General features: G+C 38.5%; 1 protein-coding gene across 5 annotated transcripts in view; it reads left to right on the forward strand.

The window, feature by feature from the left end:
- CASK (calcium/calmodulin dependent serine protein kinase) overlaps nt 1–17,029 on the forward strand; it is a 233,173-nt gene extending 216,144 nt beyond the window's left edge. For 3 of the 5 annotated variants that reach the window (XM_075714072.1, XM_075714064.1, XM_075714094.1), the window contains 5 exons: nt 3,941–4,021; nt 4,113–4,193; nt 8,138–8,340; nt 10,586–10,669; nt 16,853–17,029. In XM_075714072.1, the coding sequence (XP_075570187.1) occupies nt 3,941–4,021; nt 4,113–4,193; nt 8,138–8,340; nt 10,586–10,669; nt 16,853–17,029 (626 nt within the window). The remainder of the gene's footprint in view (nt 1–3,940; nt 4,022–4,112; nt 4,194–8,137; nt 8,341–10,585; nt 10,670–16,852) is intronic. The other 2 variants (XM_075714083.1, XM_075714103.1) reach the window with 1 other exon arrangement.
- The last annotated feature ends 3,813 nt before the right edge of the window (nt 17,030–20,842 follow it).

The raw sequence follows: 20,842 nt of genomic DNA on the forward strand, positions 1-20,842 counted from the left end.
AGTAGAGATTGAAAGCTTTAACTTTTTTCCTTCCTTTTGCTGGTTTAACATTCCGGTTGTTTTAATGTTTCCACTTCATTGCAGTAGCACTAAACTATGTTTTACCAATTACAACCTTAACAAAAACTGTTGAGAATAAAGTGGATTTTATGACCTTAAGTCTTTGACAATACTGGTTTTAAAGTATTATCAATTGCTCCCAGCATACATTCCCACAGCATTTTTACCCCCTTCAGTTGTGCCAGTGTAACTTTGCATGGCTCTGCTGTTAACTGAATTAACTGAAGAACAACCCAATAAAAAACATTGATTCTTTTTCTTTAGGGCAGTTACATTTCTTAATACAGGTCCCAGTGCAGCTACACAGTTAATGAAGTCAGCGTGACTCAGCACAGCAGGCTACAAAAGAATAAGCAAAGGAAAGAGGATGGCCAGGGAAGGAGAAGGAGCAGGCAATGCTTTAGGAGCAAAACTAGCTCAAAGACTTTGTATCAATTAAATCCCTGAAAGGAAGGTAACCTAGACTTTCCTATCTTGATGCAGGGGGGACATTTTGGAGAAAGTTGACAGCACTTTGAGTCACACAGTTTGCCGGCCTTAGTGCTTACCGCCATCAGTGCTGTTAGTCACTTTACATCAAAGCACAGTGTTTGCCAAAAATTAGAAACGTGAACATGAAAAATTATCAAAATGACCATAAAAGAAACTGTTCTTCACAGAATACCATCTGACACTTCCCCTTGCCCCTAAGAAGTCAAAAAGTTAATGAAAACACAGATTGGAATCAGGATTTCCCTTAGAAATGTTTGTTGATCTTAGTGTGCTTAAGGTATTAAAGGTGATGCCAGTAATATTCCGGGGAGTGATGCCAAATATAGGATATAAAGAGATTCACTGAAATGCTATGGTGCCTGCATGAGTTTGTTAATTTTAACTAAGGTGGTACTGAATTTACCTACTCTGAACTACTCTCTCACATGTGGTATTTTTAGTCAGAAATACGGCAACACTGGCTTTTGCAAGCTTTCAGTGCATCTGTCTCAGAATAAAAACCAGATCTTTTCTTCTGTTGGATCCAAAATAAGTATAATTAATTTGGAAATGAGAAGTCTAATCCAGATGTCAAAATGTTGCTCTTACAAGAAAGCAGAATTTATTTATCTTATATCTTAGCTTAAAATTCAGTACATCATTTAGCAGTATGTAATCTGTTTGGACTTCCCTGTTATTTTTGTCCTAGCGGTGAGACTGAACTGGGGTGCTGAGAAATGACCTAGCAAAATACTTCATAGTCAACTAAGATTTGTGTGGCTAGCTACTGATTTGAGAGCTAAGATTTTGGTGTGATATATTGGGTTATTACTGGCACTAGAAATGCAATTATTCTGCAAATCTGACATAGTTTATGAAGTAAAGAGAAGACTATTTCAGTTACTTCTTATAATTAAAAGCAAATATGTTCTCCTTTACAAGAAAAATATCATCCCGTTTTTCTTTCCTCCATACTTGATATTATTGTGTCCTTCAAGAGACAATTTCATGATCATACATCTTACCATTGTAAAGTCAGTTTTAGTACAAAGCCCCCAGAAAAAATTAAATGTTTTTCATTATTAGGTTCACTGACATTTTTATAAATGCTCTAGAGATATACTGCAGTGATATATAGATATATTTTTTTATTTATTTTACTGAAATGTTATTGCAGGACTTCATAAAAGAACACTCTTTAGAACATACTAGAACTATGCTTCATATTATGCATAATGTAGAAAATTGCCAAGCTTTTATAAAACATGTTTATCATTTCTTAATGTGATTTATTTGCCTTGTGTTTAGACTATTGCATGGTAAAGTTTATTTTGTGCATATACTTTTTATTTTACTAATATATTACGAGCCATATCTCAATGACCCCTGTACATTTTTCATGCTGTCTTACTCCCAATGGCCTCTGTGCATGTAAGTAACCTGTCAAGTGACAATGCCTCTTTATTTGCTTCTTACTGTTTCCTTTCAAGAACTCCTTTTCTTTATTAGCTAGTAACACAGAAGCATTAAAGCTCAGTCTTTAAATGTGCCCTGTACTCCTCATATCTTGTGTATATGAAAAAATTAATCATTTTTCTTTTGCATTTGAAAACCCTACAATCATTAGTTAACTCCATGTAGACTGAGACACATCTTCTCCATGCTGCTAGTTTGTGATGAAGGCATTAATATGTATCATTTCTGTTGTTTGTTCCTGTTGTTTGTATCTAACATAATGTGGTTTTGTTCAAGAAGAAAATAAAGGATTGATCTTTTTATTATTTTTTAATGGGAAAAGATATTTGCAGGCCTAGATAATTAGAATGGTAAAACTGTTTAACGCGTTGTAGATCTTTAGTCCTTTCTAGTATGAAATTAATGAATTAGTTTAAATAGTGCGAAGGTGCAAAAAGGACAGTAATAAGAATACCATGTTTGTAGGTTTCCGGAATGGAAGAAAAATATGACTCAATTCTTGCTTGTAATATTTGGGGAAAGGTTGAAAGAGATTCTTCTTCAGGATGAAATTCAAAATGCTTCAAATGGACTAGGAAGTTTTCATATCTGTATCTTTTCAAGGTCTTAAAGAGTTGAGTATGTCAATTGACTAATTTGTAATTTGACCAAATTGAAGTAGTTGTACTTTTTCTCTAGGGTAAAAAGACTGCTGCTGAATTGAAAACTCTGTCCTATAAAAAGACGTATATTAAGTTAAATCCTTTGCTGCTTTAACTGGGACTTTAGTACAAAGAGCACATGCTTTCTGGTAGGCTCCACAGTCTTCATGCTGGTCTTGGTGGCTGGGGGCTTCTACAGCAAGCAAACTAAAGCTCCTGCCACTGGCTACTGGGGTTTTGGATAGGGGGAGAGGGATATATCCAGACTCATCCTAAAAGATGGATGGGTATAGTTGCGGTGAATACACCAGCTTAGGACTTGGAAACACTCCAAGAATCCCATACTTTAGATGCAGTCTCTCCTCCCTTCTTTTTATAGCACGCATAAATACAGAACTGAAAACTCTCGTTCGTTATTCTGCTCATGATTGCTGATTTGTGTAATCTTTTTAAATATAATTAACTGCCTCCTGGCTTCTTTTTTCATTAGAATTCTGAAAGAATTACCAGAGATGATACGTTATTGGGCACAGGAGGAATAAGCTGGTTTTAATGAACAAAACTTGATTTATCAATCATTACATACGTTGGCAATTGACAATAGATTGATAGGCATGATGGAATTCATCCAATTTCAACTGCAGTTGAAATTATTTCTAAAATAATACTTTTACAATTTTTCCCTAAATATGCTGGAGGTTCTTTTATGTAATGCCATCACTTTTCATTACAGTTCTTCATTCTGTCACGAGTTTTAAAAGCATGTCAATTTAACTAGCACGTGTGTTTAAAGAGAACTCTAATTACAATTAATGTGGTGGTAGTTTTGAAGAATAAATACCACAAAGTATTAACACTCTTCTCTATATATTTCTCATAGATCTTGTTAAAACATGATTATGAAAGTATCCCTATCTTTAGTGTAAATAGATGTTCTCATACGTATTCATGTTGGTCGCTGTCTACAGGTTTTTCTTTAGTATTGCTATTTCTTAGGAATGCAAATGTGAATGGCATGCCATTTTAGCTAATTTTTGTGGTCTGCTGAATTCTGCATGAGAGGACATGCAAACTTTCCTGAGCATTTCAGTAGCTTTGTTATTGCTTTTTAACAGTTTTTTAAATGAACACTTTTGTTAAAATTGCAAAATGAAATGGTTTTATTTTCCATAACATATTACTTTGTATTGTAACCCTAAAGCTTGCTAAAATTATAATTTGTAGCACAATTAGTTATCACCCTTAATATGCCTTTTTTTCTTATCCCTGTGGGGGTTTCTTTTGTGTTTTAGTGTTTGATCAATTAGATCTCGTCACATATGAAGAAGTAGTAAAACTGCCAACATTCAAAAGGAAAACGCTAGTCTTACTAGGTAATTTTGAGTTATTTTTCTGAACATAACAGCATAGTTTTGAACCCCTTCTGGTGGGAGATTTATAATTCATTTTTGTGTTGTGGATTAGGTGCACATGGCGTTGGAAGAAGACACATAAAAAACACACTCATCACAAAACACCCGGACAGATTTGCTTACCCCATTCCTCGTAAGTAGCAATGTTCAATGTAAAGCAGAATTGTTTGTAGCATCTTTGACAATATACCCGTTGTAGTACTACATGCGTTCAGTTCTGCTGAGACGGATCCTGTCTTAAAGGTGGGAACTGTGATAGGACCGGGTATATTTCTTCTTTTGTTTTTCCAGAGGGAGCAGTAGTAAGTAACACCACTTTTACTTCGAATGTTTCCTAGTATTCACAAAAGTTCTTGTTAAGCATACTTCTCTCTACCCCAAGTGTTTGTTAATTTAGAATGAAGACTAAAACATTTTTCATTTTTCTCTGCTAATTTTACGTTTACAGTTCAGGTAAGACTGGAACAGCCACGATGTTGAAAACTGTGTATAATTCCCATGAGAAGAAATATAAACTGCATTTAGAGGAAACCTTTAATGTATACCTTTATCTGAATGTTTTTAATTACTTTTCACAGCCTAGCCTTGAGGACTGGTATTATACTAAAATAACTTCAAGTTTCCAGACATGACAATAAGAAAAAGAAAACGCAATTAACTTCACTGCTTACAAGTGGGTTGTTACAAAGAGCACAGGGGTATTTTCCTTTCATGAAAATCTCTACCACTACCATGGCAGGAATTGCGTATCCTACTACATGATCTCTTGGAGATGCACCCTTTTTCCTCAAGCTAGGCATTTTGAAACAAGAGCATCCAGCAGCTACGTCTGTCCACTCTATTTCAGACTGACTTCAGAAACACCATACATGGCTCAGAAGTGACATTGATGACCATTATGCATTAATTTAATTGTCTTTATACCTTGTTAGTGCTTTACTTTAAAATTGCACTTAGGTGTTTTCCTACCTAGTAGGATTTGTGGTTGCTAAAAAGTGTTATTTTTAAGAACTTATCTGTGAACCTATTTGGAAGGGGGAAAGGATTAGTTTGCTGCTGATTTAAGTTCTCCAGGCTTGTTCACCAAGGAGTTAGACAAAGATCAGTGCCAGCAGAAGGAAAAGAGAAAGACCTAGCCCTTTTGAAAGCATGATCCATTAGATCACCCCAGCAGTGAAACTGCACTGTTTGTCACACTACTGTTTATATCTAGACACTAAAATTCTGGATTAGACGCTTTAAAAGTGTGGTGCCAGGAGTATGTGATGGACATTGTACCTGTGTTATTCAATACAGACAAGACTATTTGGGGGGAAGGGAGTAGTAAGCCAGCAAATATGTTCTCCATTACAAGGAACTAAAACAAAGAGCAATAAATGTTTTACAGTATGCTTTTCACCCAGTCTCTCTCAAATACTAACTGTATTGCTGTGGGGAGGTAGAAGGTGAACTAGTTATTTTATCTTCAAATACCTATTAAAATGGACTCACCTATACCATGACGACCATGCCTTCGATTGCCTGCGTTAGGTTCCTGCTCTGTGGAAGCACTGAAATTGCTTCACGGATTATATTAAGAAGACTAAAAAGGCTAGACTGCAAATCAGGATGAAATTCAGGTGCTTAAGCATCAGTATGATGTTTAGATGCCTGTTTTAGACATCACCTGACCTCCAGCCCCACTCCAGAAGAGCAATGGCCTCCTTTAACTCCTGTGTTATATCTAATAGTTCTATGTGGATGTTTCAGATTTAAGGCATTTAGGGCATTTAAAATGGCACTTTATGCTGGTGTTTAGAGACCCAAATTATTTCCTTATCTTAATGATATAAATAGATCATATAAAATATATCACATAGACTTTAAGTGTTATGGGAACCTGATCTGTCTTTCAGCTGACTCTAGGTAATTGAATGTATTCTCTCCAACTCTCAGGGATGGATTGTACTGCATTTTCTGCATTCTTTTACAAAATCGTGGTAGGAGTAGGTAGCTTTTGAGACAGGCCTTAAGTTGGGTGTGGAGTTTTGGGGAATGCTTTATGAAGAAGTTCTCTACCTACTGAAAACCTGATCGTAAAGGTCATGTCACACACAGTGGTGGTTAATTAAAAGGATTAGTAGGCCATACATCTCTTACCACATAGGTCTGCAGAAGCAATATATTAAAAAAGTATGTTATTGCTAACTAGCTTTCATCTCTCTTGACCACAAGTAATGAGGCCCTCGCCCACTTTTTAGACTTATGCTTTCACACTCAGAAGCAGAAAATCTCATAAGAATTTAAGTAAAAAAAGGAAAATACAGAAATGTTTTTTACAAAAGAAGAGGATTTAGGGAAAATGTAAGAGTATGTAAGTTCAGTAGACCTAGGGCAGCAGTGAGTAGTATAGTGATATTATATGGTTTATCTAATCCACTGTTCTTGAATTCCTTAAAATAATAACTATGATCTGTAATATTTCTATAGAACTTTTCATCTTTGAAATTACTAATTCTCAGAACAGTAACAGCTATAATTAAAAATAGAAGATGAGTTCAATTTTTGGATACCTTGTTTGAAATTATGGTTGGGTTGTTGGAAGATATGGGATTAGATTGGGAAGAGATGTGGTATTTGAGATATGTCACCAACGTAAATGTGATAGTGGAAAAACAGGAGAGTAAACCAGTATGTCAGGGGATATTAGAAGAAAGATAAGCAAGTGGATGTCAGCATGTCTGTGGGGAAAAGAGGAGCAGATGACCTACAGAATCACAGAATGGTTGAGATCCTTAGCTCTGGAAGTCATCTAATCCAACACTCCTGCTCAAGCAGGGCCACCTAGAGCCAGTTGCCTAGGACCATGTCCAGGTGGCTTTTGAATATCTCCAAGGATGGTGACTCCACCGCCTCTCTGGCAACCTGTGCCAGTGCTCGATCACCCTCACAGTGAAAAAGTGTTTCGTTACATTCAGACGGAAGCTCCCGTGTTTCAGCATGTGCCCTCTTGTCCTGTCATTGAGCACCACTGAAAAGAGCCCGGTTCTATCTTTACACCTTCACTTCAGATATTTGTACTCATTGATGAGATCCCCCCTCAGCCTTCTGTTCTCCAGGCTGAACAGTCCCAGCTCTCTCAGCCTTTGCTCATACGAAAGTCCTATGGCTCAAGTCACTTAGTGCCCCTTCACCGGACTTTCTCCAGTATGTCCATGTCTCTCTTGTACTGGGGAGCCCAGAACTGGACCCAGTACTCCAGGTTTGGCCTCACCAGTGCTGAGCAGAAGGGAAGGATCACCTCCCTCCACCTGCTGCCAATACTTTGTCTAATGCAGCCGAGGATACTGCTAGCCCTTCTTTGCCACAGGGGCACATTGCTGGCTCATGCTCAACTGAGTGTCTACCAGGACCCCCCACAGGGCCTTTTCTGGAGAGCTGCTTTCCACTGGTCAGCCCCCAGCATGTACTGGTGCATGGGGTTGTTCCTCCCCAGGTGCAGGACATGGCACCTCCCCTTGTTGAACTTCATGACGTTCCTGTCAGCCTGTTTCTCTAGCTTGTCAAGGTCCTTCTGGATGGCAGCATGACCCTCCGGTGTATCAGCCACTCCTCCCAGTTTTGTAACATTGGCATCCTTGCTGAGGGTACGCTCTGCCCCATCATCCAGATCATGAATGAAGATGCTGAACAGGATTGGGCCCAGTACTTGCCCCTGCGGTAAAATGGAGATGTTAATTGAATTGTTTAGAAACTATAAAAACTCTGGGATATGGCCTTTGTTTGCTGTTGAAAGCAGCTGATAGAGTCTTATAGTCTTGACCAGGCAAAGGTTATTTAGGACCTTCTGTTCTTCCTCCGTTACCTTTTGATTTTTACCTTTTCCACATCCCTTCATCTCCTGTTTTTCCCAACACACATCCCCCAAACTCCTGCTTTTACCAGCCCCTGTCATTCTGCCTACCCCAAACTCACACTTCATTGTTCTATATGTGATTTTGCAGGTCATTATGCAGTGAATAAGTATCGATAAACACAACAAAAAGCCATATATAAGCTTAATATTGCTTTTGTACTAAAACTATTTTGTATTTGCAGACACAACCCGACCTCCAAAGAAAGATGAAGAAAATGGGAAAAATTACTACTTTGTATCACATGACCAAATGATGCAGGATATATCAAACAATGAATATTTGGAATATGGCAGCCATGAGGATGCAATGTATGGGACAAAACTGGAAACAATACGAAAGATCCATGAGCAGGGACTAATTGCAATACTTGATGTAGAACCTCAGGTAACTAATTAGAAGTGTATGAAAATGGGACTCATCACAAATCCTTCAACCTTATTTTATTGAGATATATTTATTTTTATTGATTGCACACTAGATAAGTAATACATACAGTAATGTGGAACAAAAGTCCCTGGAACACCAAGGTATCAATCTGTGAAGTAGAATTCTGGTAATCATCTTAGAAGGTTAGAAGAACATATAGCAGAAACAAATTCATAGTTTAGGTTGGTATGCAACCACTATAGCTTGAAAATCTACTTACTGTGTAACTTTTTAATATATGAGTCTCATGTCCAGTGAAATGTATCAAAACAAGTGGTTGTCATTGCCTGCCAGAAGTAATGTTTCAATATTTTCAAAAATATCTCTTTGATGCTGTATTAGAGGGTAATCTTGTTCCTAACTGACTCTTGGCTCCATATCCCTATTGAGCATGGTCAGAAACATTTGTGGTCAATCACAGGTACTGATCCTGTTTGCACAATGACCAGATCAGTGTTGTTACTTTATAGACTCCTTTCTGTGTTGCAGTATTATACTTTTCGGAAGAGGGTAGGAAGGAAAATCAGGGTCTCAAGAAACACTAATAGTTTGTTTATTCATTATATAAAATCTTCAGTGGAAAATTCTGATACGTTTGCTTTGAAACATGCATGTAGTCATGATTTTCAATTCACAGGGATGTGTTCATATGTTTTGTTAAGTGAAATAACATGAATGTGGACAAAAGTGATGTTTATATTATTCTAGCAGATTGAAGGAAATGGGAAGAAAGGCAAATTAAAATTGTGACCAGTGTTATCTATTCAAATTTGCTGCCTTCGTTTTACTTTGTGAATGGATTCAAGAAATTAAAATTCTTCAAGAATTTCATAACAGAAACAAGATGCCTGACTAAATTATTTAGGACAGTTCGCACAGTATGCTGGTGTGGTTCTATTCTGAAAAATAAAATCCCACATGTAACAGTTTTCAGGGAGAGCAGCATTTACAGTTAGTTCAAATGGAGCAGCTGTAACAAGCAAACTCTCTTCATAAACCTTTTCAACTTGCATTATTCAGAAGCATTACAATTCTCAGAAGCCATTTTAATCTTTGTTAGAATACAATTACATTTGGTAACAGCCGCCTTTGCTACACTTTCTCCAGCATGGGTCTAGCAAGCCTCTTTCTTAGCCAGCTTCCTCGTGCATCCACTTCAGCTCATTAAGGCCAGCCTGTCTGTGGACTTATTCTTAGTTATCTTACCCTGCTTGCCTGTTTTCCTTTGGGTACTCTTAGTTATGTGAATTTTCTTGACTTTCACACATGGGGTTTATCTCTTGTTTAGAGGAGGTTGGCATACATGATATATATAGAGGTGGGTTTCAAGCAACAGAGATGAAAACCTCTTCAGCTTGGGAAAGGGATGGATCAGGGTTGTTTGTTTAAAAAAAACCAAAAACTTTGGAGAAGACAGGAAGTGGAAGCAGCAAAAAAAGACTGACCTTTAGTAGTCTTACTTTATCTTGTCCATCCATTTGAGTTCAGCTGAGGTATGTTTACTTGCTGTCCTGCACTTCAGTCTAGCTTGGATCTGTACCAAAGCTTCACTTATGGCAGCTCTGTGTGTCACTCAGTAAATTATGACTAAGTCAACTTTTTAATGTGAACTTTTTCCTTTTGCATAGATTTGGTTCAGGGGATTGGTGCTGCATTTACTGCATTAGTGCTATGCTTGCTTTTTAAAATCTTCACTATGCTTACTTTTTAAAAACTTTGAACTTCTCACATCACATTTTCATTTGTTTCAGGAAATAATAATAAAAAAGTCTTGGAAGGTGGAAGAAGTCAGACAAAAAATTATATTCTAATCAATAGTTATTCTAAAATACAGTTGGCTCTTTACCCTTTTTATGGCATGACTGAAGTTTTTACGTGGTGTTAGTCATTTGGTTTTTAAATGCAAACAGAATTCTGCACTCTTTGAGACTGTATGGGAAGAGCCTCTCTGAAAATGCTGAAACTTTCATTGTCTTGAAAACTCACTTTAATTAAGGATAAATAACCAGTTTGACCACCAAAAATATAAAATAATGCAAAAAAGTTAAATGTCTGTATTACTAAGGTCTTGACTCCAGATCAGCTAAAAACAAATACCAGCATTGGTAAATCATTATTTTGTATCTTTTGCTTGTGTGATTAAACTTATTTCACATTGATTGTTGGGGGATTCTTCTAAAGTATCTGATTTTTTTTCACCTAGGCATTGAAGGTCCTGAGAACTGCAGAGTTTGCTCCTTTTGTTGTTTTTATTGCTGCACCTACCATTACCCCAGGCATTAATGAGGTATGGCATGTTGCAATCTAATGTCCTATCAGAGACAGAATTAAGGATGAGATGCAAATATGCAGATAAGACTCTATTTCCTTGTCTGTAAATGGAGAGGCAGACAGATAGTTGTATGGCAGCATTATTAAGTTGATTGAGATTTATTTATTGTTTATTAACTGATTTTTCTAATTCAAAATATGAACTTCAAGTTGAAGGATCCACGTGATGTATTCTAAAAATACATATTCTTTTATTTTGTTCCCTGCCCTAGCTCAGTGATCCATTTCCAAATCCTTGACAAATCATTAGCACAAATTACTCAATTCTGAGTTGCAATGCTAGCACTAGATTACAGCTGGCCTGAACTGAAGAAATGGGTGTGCATGACTGTGCTGTCATCCCATCTTTATCTTTCAGTATTTTTTGTATACAGCAAATATATATCAGAAATAGGTTTATTAATTTCGAAGACTGTTCTCTAAGAATTGGAAGCTTCGATCAAGGGGGTAATTGCTTGTGCAATAATGTTAAGTATTCATGGAGACCTACATCCTGAATTTCCTACTTAGTTTTTATAGAGAATCCGCTCTGCAGATTGCTACTAATTTCAAAGATGATACCAAGCAATTCTGGATTTAGCTCACAACAGGGCAAACGGTATTTATACATACACTTTATCTGTTCGGCCTTTTTTACACCATGATATTAAAGTATTTAATCAATTGGATTTGACCATGAATCTGTTCCAAATCTCCTAGATGTCTCCTTGATCACACAAAAATAAAGTCAGAAGCCCTGTCTCTACAGCCTGTTCCTATAGAAATGTAATTACAATATCATAAGTATGAAACTATGACATCACTGCAGAGGCTTGCAGGAAAATAAGGAACAAGACAGGCATATTTAAATGCCAATACCCTGAATGATTGTTAAAATAGCAAGTGGAGAGTGAAAAATACCAGCCTCAAGCTGCAATTTTACTGGCAGCTGAGGCGTTCTACTAGTTCGCTGTTGCTGAAGGGAGTGATTCTCTCTAGCTTACTTCTGGGACATATACTGCCAGTCTGCACGGGCCATGGCACTTACCAGATCCTTTAGTGAGCTAATTTAGCACTAAATTGGATTTGTGTTAGTTTTCAAGCAGCTCACAAAGGCTCTGACAAGCACGAATGCCAGAACAAGCAGTGAAAGCATATAGCCAGGAAAAGACGGGAGAGGGAAGAAGGATCTTTTAACTTTCACAGCAGGAAGTTATGTCATCTCACTGTGTCTTATGGACCTATAGCCTAACTGGTAGATGCACAAGTGTACTGACAAAGACCTCTCAGAACATCAGAATTTGCAATGTTAGTGAAGTGACAGTTTGTCTAACTGCTGGTGTTGGCATATGCTATAAATCAGTACGATCTTGAGAAAATACTAAAATTTTGTATTCTACACTGAATTTGCTTTTGTGCAAGCAAATGGCATGGCATCGCTTAAAAAATAGCTAGAATCATTCTTAGGATGTGTCAGGCAAGCACTGTGCTTGCAGCAGCGCTCAGGCCACCAGGTACCCTGTGGAATTACATAATTGCCCGGGTTTGTTGCCTCCGTACCTGTCTTGGCTCCCAAATAGTCTTGGCCCCACTCATCTGCCAGTGGTACTTAACTTTCAATCTTCCAGCTGTAGGATATAATACAGAGATATTTGGGAAAGTTCATATGAGGAGCAAAATGTTTTCCATGGTACACTGGGAAGAGGACAGAAATGTACCTTTTATAGTAGTGGTGGGGAAATATTTGTTCATGCCAAAGAAATATTAGTAGAAGTATTATGTTCTGAATATTTGCATTCGTGCTGTAAAATTGTGTCTTTATTTTAAGCTCTTGTGACTAAAGTCTCTGTGCAGGCAGGGTTTCACTCAGGCACATGAATTGCTGAACTGAGGCCACACTTACAATGCATGCTAATTTATGAATCAGTTAAACTTGAGGGAGGGAGGGGCAGGACATGGTAATAGCAACAGACCTTACCTGAATACAGGATCCTGTTTTCCAAGGTTTACTGGGCTGCATCAAGGGAGATATGCAAATTGTGTCCGTGTGTTAGCAGCCTGCAAGGCAGCAAACAAGGGTGGAGAGTGTGTGTTTCGTATTTCCCATTCATTCTTCCTTTTTAAAAGGTTCATTTGCATAATGAGTATCCCTTTCTGTTTATCCTCTTATCCTGCTTTATTTTATTTTTGCTTTTTGAGAACACTTCTGTAAATGACTGTCCTTTTTTTCCCCCTTATGTTTTCTTAAATTTCATCTTTGCTTTTCTTTTCATTTTCCTGCACGCGTACTAATTGTACATAGCTGCCAAAATGGTGCAGAAAATTGCCTGTAAGTACCAGCTAGGGGCTGACAAGGTAGTCCGGGTTATTTCCATAGTTTTAGAATGTAGATATGCTCGTTCCCATTCAACATTGCTTTTGCCATTGGAATAAAAATTTAATGTAATAATGATTTCAGATATCTGCGCTAAAATTATCTGCCAGTAAATAGAACCGAGAGAGTAAAATTTCTACTCTTACAGCTGTACATCTGAACTTTGTGATAAAATCAGTGCAGAGGCCTGATCTTAAAAGTATCTCTCTTGAGATGCTTTAGCCTGTCATAGACCATACAAAATATCTCAACAGTCAAGGACCACACAGCAAGAGTTGGGAGACAAAACATTATGCTTTCCAACTGAAAATAGCAGCGCGCTATGAGCAATTCTGCAAAGCACAAAACCAATTTAGATCGTGTAGGAAATCTCCCACCTGTCTAATCACAAAGGAGACTTAAATCAGATGCGCTGTGCTAAACCAGAGAGAGGAGAGAGCGTATCAGGAAACGCTGGAGTAGTTCCTCTTTCCTCCAGCTGTTTTCTGCCTCCCATTGCCCAGCCAGCAGCAAAGAGGAGTTGACAGGCTCCACTTTTTTGATCTAAACCTTTATTGAGCCATGTGTAAATCTTTATTGAGCCAAATTGCTCTGAATTTTAGCTATGCTTCCTCCCTTCCTACAGCCAAAGAATAAAAAGAATTTTTCGTAAGAAGTTTGCAGTCCACCAGCTGTTTAAGTTGAGGAGAATTTCTTTCTGTTGGAGCAAAACTGGCAAAGGCCTAACGGTGTGTTTATACATTGTTCACAGCCTCAGAAGGGAATATTAGTAATTTGTTAGGCTGTGCTTTGACTGTCACAAGAGGTGGCTATTGTCCTATGTACTTTAAGGCCAAAAAAACCCAGCCCTCAGAGACTGAAGGTATCACTGGTGGCCATTATGCACGTGGGAGAGATTTTGTGGATAAAAGCCATGTTTCACTCCTTTCTGTCCCGGCTATGGTGGAGAAGGAGAAGGTTAGGAAAGTGAACTGAACTCTAGTGATAGGAAAGAAAAGTCTGTTCCAATAATGGACACACTGCAACTAGACCCACATAAAATGCCTATTGCATGAGAGCTGAGGGAAGAAGACAGATGTTCTGCTCCCAAATGTGAAATTACTGAAGTTGTGGCCATTCATTTGTCTGTCTGCAGCTAGCTGAATATTTTGATAAGTATCTTCTTTCTTGACGCTGTTGAGAGCACAACTGCCTGAGAATATTCTTCTTGGAGAATAATCTGGGATGTTCACTCTTGAAAATTTAATTAAGAAATTTTAGAGAAATTGAGAGGAACTTATTACAGCAAAAAATTTGATGAATTGTTAGCTTCAAAGATCAATTTTGGCATTTAAGACCTATAGACACAGAGGAAACACTTAGCCAAGTCTGATGTGGTTTTGAATGTACAAATAGATACTCTATCACAAACACAGGTGAAATTTGGTCCCAGAATAAAACAAAAATCAAGAACTGTAATCTCCTCCCTTTTTTGCAGAACCTGAGAAAGTTTGAACCTATTTGAAAACTGCTGCGGTGGCCTATCCCAAACTTACTACTGCCCCTAAAAGTATATGAAAGAAGTAATGTTTTACATTTCCAACAGGCTAGGAAATTTAGATATTCCAAAATACAACCCACTTTGATCCCAGTAAAGTTGGATCTAGGAGAAGCTAAGTCAGAAAAATATTAAAATTTAATGAATTTTTGAAACTCTTAGTTTTGTGACATCTATGTGTGCAAGGTAAATATTAGTATTCATTCTTCTCTCCCTACCAGTTGTTTTTTTTTAGGATGAGATAGCTGTGAGTTTTTCAGATTTTTGTCGGTCACAGTAAGGTAGATGCTTTAATGAGAAAAGTTCATTCTCATACTTGTAGATAAAGATGACACTGATGGGAAATCTGAATAGCAGTTAAAAAGCTACATGTGACTTAACAGTTCTAAGGCTCCATGGGGGTTTTTCAGGTACTGTTAGCCTTGTGCCGTGAGACTAAAACTCTTTTAAAGGTGCAATATGTTTTTGCTAAGACTGGCTTTAAATATAAAGTTAATCTTAGCTAGACATGTTTACAGCACTGAAAATATTCTGCTTGACAACTATGATTCTTCTTCCTTTGTAGGTTAATTTAAGCAGAAAAGTTTAGATCCTCTGCTGATATAAATTGATGCCTCTTTTGGAATCTATGAGAAGTTGGGAGTTTACCTAACTAGGTTTTTGCCTTAAAGGCACTGGGCCATATGAAGAAGTTCCACAAAAATATTTTAGTATTGATCCATATTGTCCAATTTGTTACTAGTATAAATTAAATTTGCATGCACTGGTATTTTCTACAGAAGTTTCAGGCATCGCTGGCAATGCATAATGGTCCATACAAGGAGCATCCCTTGTACAGAAGCGCATGTGAGGAGTATTTGTCTGACTTTGAATTAAATGTGTAGTGATTATCAAGTGAAGGCGACATCTCCCCCTCATTTGAGGCTGCAGCTTCAGGAGAAAAGCAGAACTGTAACTTTGGTACAGAACTTGTCCTCCAGAAGTGGCTGGTTTCATAGCTACAGGGAAGGAGAACTGTCTCAGCGCAGGTTGTTCCCTTCAGAGGACCTGAAAGCCACTCTTTCACAGCTACTTGTCGCTGTAATTGCAAATACTTGGGAAGTTTAAACAGGGAAAAGGGGGGAGAGGGAGTCTCTTATTAGCTGGATAAAATTCTGTTCCCTGAATAATTTCCTGTGAGAGCAGCTATAGGCACTGTGTCTGTACTTCCTGTAGCCTAAAACTCTGTTATAATAAAGTGTATCCCAGCTGATTGATCAAGTAGGGTGACCCTATAGATACTACAGAGCAGCAGGAGTCTCTACCGTTCACATGTAATTTTGCCCCATATCCACCCCAAACCTGTGGCTGCTTCAAGGTTCCTGAAAGCAGCAACTCTTTTTTTTTTTTTTTTTTTTTTTTTCCCCCAATTTCTAAGGGAATTTGCAGGGAGGGAATTCAAACTTCTAATTGCTGCAGAGCCCTAGAAAGAAGCCTTTTGCAATCCCGCTCTCTCAGAAAGGCAGCCCTCACTAATAAAGCCCGTGGCCGTAGCGTTGCTGGCTGCGCGGAGTCCCGTAGCGCACCCACAGGGTAGGGTGCGCTTGTTTCTGTAAGGACGGTGACACAAAGCCATGGAGAGCACCAGTCTGCTGTCGCTGCTCCTCCTTGAGCGCAGGCTGCGTGGTTCTTCTTCAGGACCTCATGCTAAGAGATGCTGGAAATGGCACGCTCTGAAATAGGAACCGCAGAGTAATGCGGAGTGAGAACTTCCTTATCGGTAAATGATTATTAAAGGAAGTAGACCCAGAAGACTGATCTTGAACAGAAAACATTACTAAAACCGGGAACAGCTGATACCTGCCAATATACCATCTCCTGTTTCTCATGTTCTTACCTGGCCATAGACCCAATAGCTCATATTTGTGCGCTTTGTACGTTTTATTCATATATGGTCTCCATTGCTCATATCTGTGCTGCTTTTCTAAGCTTCCATCCTCCGCCTTGCTTTTTTAACACTAGACTTGTGTTTTGTCTCAAGTAACGTCAGTGAGTGAGTGCTGTTTGAATGTCAGCTTCAAGAGAGAAATTGTGCCATTTCTCCCGTGCGATTTCCATAGATTTAGGTGGGGGATCTAAACCGCCTAGGCCTCCCTAAGGCTTTTTTGCCCGTTTCCTTCTCTGTAAGCAACAGTTAGAAAGCTGTTGTAGAAGAGCACCAAAGGATCCAACTTCTCTCTCTCCCATTTTCTTTTCTGACCGCTGAACAGGATGAATCTCTTCAGCGCCTGCAGAAGGAGTCTGAAATCTTACAGAGAACATATGCACACTACTTTGACCTAACAATTATCAACAATGAAATTGATGAAACTATCAGGCATCTGGAGGAAGCCATCGAGCTTGTGTGTACAGCCTCACAGTGGGTCCCGGTCTCCTGGGTCTACTAGACCGGTGATGAGAGAATTGAAACAAAAGCTGTCATTACTGGGAACCACCTCATACATGGAAAAACCTCTTCGTTATTGACCTTGTGTCAACAGGTCTTGGCCCCTAGAGACTACCTAGATGTAGTGTTGACCTAAAATATAATTATTGTCATGTCCGAATAGATAGGAGGAGGGGGAAAAAAAATTGAACACTAATTTAAAGAGACAGTATCTTTTTTTAATCATTGCTCCTAAACTTTAATGAAATGTATCTTTAAATATATGTATTATTCAGTCCTTTGGAATGTTATATTTTTGGAAATCATAGCTTTTTATTTCAAGGGCCCCTAAAAACTGCACAAAATAGATGCTGCTTTCTATAATCTATTTTAATAGTAATAATAATATGATTCTGTTACCTTTACTTGGGGGTGGAACACTACATTCTTTTTAGAGTCTGATTTTATGGATTGGAATACTTTGCTTTCCTTTATTTATTTGAAGTAATTAGTCTAGTGGTTACAAAACAAATTCATAAATTTTAAAGGCCTTTTTTCGCTTTTTTTTTTTCTAGGATAGTATTTTTAAGTACTTTTGTGTAACATCCAGATAATGTGATACTGTCTCTTTGAAGAACTCTGTAAAACTTTTAGAAATTTGAAATCGGGTCTTGACTCTTAATGCATGTGGACAGTCGCAAGCGTTCATGCCGTTGGTGTATCTGTGTTGATAAAACCTGTAATCTACAGCAAAGTACATTCCGTTCATGGGAACACGTACCCAAGGGAATAAAGTAAAATATTATTCTAAGTTGTAAACCTATGCACATCCCTTGCATTTTGGGCAACTTTATAAAAAAAAAACCTGATTTTTATTAATAATAATCATGTAGTGAAATGTGTTTGTAATTTTGTCTCAATTTAATTTGTTGTAAGGTGGGAGGGGGCAATTACTGGTTTCACCATTTCAGATCTGTGTTGTCTGAGAGTATTAACGTTTTACTTAAGTTTAAGCAAAGAAATGCTGATTTTTAATATGTATGTAATAGTTTAAAAATGCACACATTTTAAAAGAAAATACTGTGCAGCGAAGAAACCAGTTTAGGCATTGCGATAAACTGACTATTCCAAAAGACTCATCTCCAACAGCCCTGTAAATTCCTTTAAAAATGGTAATTGACTCTACAGTCTGACCAATTTTTTTTTTATTTTAAATATACTTCCTTTTATGTGTTCAACAATTAAATGCTTTTGGGTCCTTCATTTCATTGCAGGGAGTTTCGAGAACAGATCAGTGACTCGTGCAGTGAGAAAAGGTTTCTTAAAGCCTGTTAAGGGAAGGCCCTTGGAGGGGCACAGCCTGTAGCCTGTTGCAGCGGCTCTGCTCCGCCTGTACGAGCTCAAGTTCAACTGCTTTAGGGTTAGAGCAGAGCCAAGTAAGAAAATTTAACCATGTGCTGACCTGGTGTTTTGTTCCCATGCTTTCACTGGCCCAGATGGTTTGCATTTTTGTCTGAAAATGGTTAAGAGAAGCAAGCATTGCCACTTCTTTTTAGGTGTCAGAAATGCGGTGTTCCTCAAAATGATTTCTCTTCGAAGCTTGGTTGGCTGTGCTGTTGTATAGTATGAAGTTTAGTGTTTATGTTACGATGATACAGTGTTCTCAAAGGATTTATCCTCAAAGTTGAACTGTCAGCTGTACTTGTTCTGTGGGCTGTTCCAGTTGTTTGGGACCACTGCACGTGTAATCAGAAAAGGTTCTCGCAGTTGAACCTTTATCATAGGGGCAGTTATCATAAAGTGCGTAGGTTCCTAATTTTCTCCTGCCTACTTCTACTGCAGGTCGGGTGGTCAAATCTCTATTCTTATAAAATTCTTAGGCAAAATCTAGGTCCAGCTAGGCATCCCATCCAGCCAGGTCAGGCAGGGCGTTTGTTTTGTGCAGCTTTCACAGCAGAGCTTGCAGCCTGCAGCACAGAAGGGAACTTGATCCGTCACTTTACCCCGCCTGCTGAACCCACTTGTGCTACAGCTGGAATCACAGTTCTGTGACTGCGTCCCAAAACAAGGACTGTAACCGAGTCCCTTGAATTTGTAGTTTGTGGAGTGCTGGAAGCTAACCGATGAGAAACTATCTGTGTGGGGCTCGCGTAGACACGCCAGCGAGTAAGAGGGAACCTATCAGAGCAATAGTAGCTACTCACCTGTTCTGAATTTAGCCCCTGTAAAAGGGGATAGGTGCAAACTGTGAACTATTTAGTGAGCAAGAGGTAATTTTTCAAGTAGTCGTGCCATGTCATTTTAGTCCTGGATGAACCTTAGCAGGTGTTCCTGTAGATCAGTTGTTGCAATGGTAGTATTACACACTAGCTGAGCTCATCGAAGTGACAGGTTCATTCACTCTCAAAACTACCTCTTTTCCCAGTAAAGCACAAAGATGGGAAGACCTACTGAAAATCAAGCAGTGGAGTGTTTCTGATGTTAGAAATACAGACTTCTCCTGTGGTAAGCATTGGTATCCGACTTCAGTGGCACATTCTTCATCTCAAATGTTTATGACATTAAACAGGTAAAGTAATTTTGATAATTCAGGTGTAGTCCACCATAAATGTTTTGACTACAGACTTTTGACTCTGTTAATGTGAATTTCTTGGAGTTTCTGTGTATCCAGCCTGTAAGGAAAGAAAACTCATAAGGCCCATGAGGGTGCTTCTGCCTTATGTAGACGACACTAAGTAGTGATTTAATGTAACTAATACGCTTTTTCTTCTCTTAAGTGGAGCTACCATTCACTTAATATTACACAGTAGAAAGACTAACTTGGAGAGCTTTGTTTCTTTTATTCTCACTGTGTAGCCTTTTATCAAGAGACAGAAACTGTAAAGCACATCAGTTAGCTTACTGTCCTGCCTCCTCTTTACCACAGACTCTTTTCCTCGTAGGAAGCTTCAGTAGCAAAAGATTAACTGGGACCCCCCCTAGGCTTTAAGTACAGCTGAACCACGCAGCCCAGTGAGCTCCATGAACCGGTTTCAGCACAGCCCCAGGAAGCACAGAGCAAGCCCAGGACTCCTCAGTCTGCCCAATCCGCGCCTCCCCTGCCTCCTGCCCTGCCCAAACCCTTCCGATGCGTCTCTGGTTTTTGGGTGGTACGTAGAGGGCAAAAGGCTGCCATAAATTCAGCTGGAAGCTTTGCTTGCATAGGGAGATTCATGCAGGTGCAGAGCTAATGTTATGATTTTTTATTTTTTTTCAATCTCCAACTGGAGAAGGGTCCTCCTAGTACTGTAAATATCACTGCATAATTTAGAGCACCTCTTGGACTTCTCTAAATTTATGCTGAATGTGACCTCAGAAGCAGCCCTGGGATTGGGAAGAAACAACTATTTCTGTTTGCCCCTTTTATACTTTATTTTTGTACAGGGGCTGATAGATCTGTAAAGAGAACTTGATCTTATCAGTATGCTGCCTCTCAGTCTGACTGATGCCTGTGATTTCAAGGTGTTAAGTTGGTCCAGTAAATGTTCATTGACCTCTGCTTCCATTTACTTAATAAAAGTACACTAGGTTATTCAATGTCTCAGAGTGGTAAGATTATTGCACGGAAATGGTAACCTAGTTTAGACAATCCCGGCCACTGTCATGCAACCCACAGCATGCAACTATTTAAAATCAGAGGGACATTTTTAATTTCATCACCAAACCCGAATTCTTCCATATCTTTTAGCATTGGTTTTCTTTTTGTCTGATTTGGGTCAACAAAGATGCTGTGCCACTAGCCTCTACGTGAAAATATCGCTACCTGCTTCAGAAACTTCATTAGCAAGGTTACTCA

Source organism: Pelecanus crispus, chromosome 1 (assembly GCF_030463565.1).
Source record: "Pelecanus crispus isolate bPelCri1 chromosome 1, bPelCri1.pri, whole genome shotgun sequence".
Lineage (NCBI taxonomy): Eukaryota > Metazoa > Chordata > Aves > Pelecaniformes > Pelecanidae > Pelecanus > Pelecanus crispus.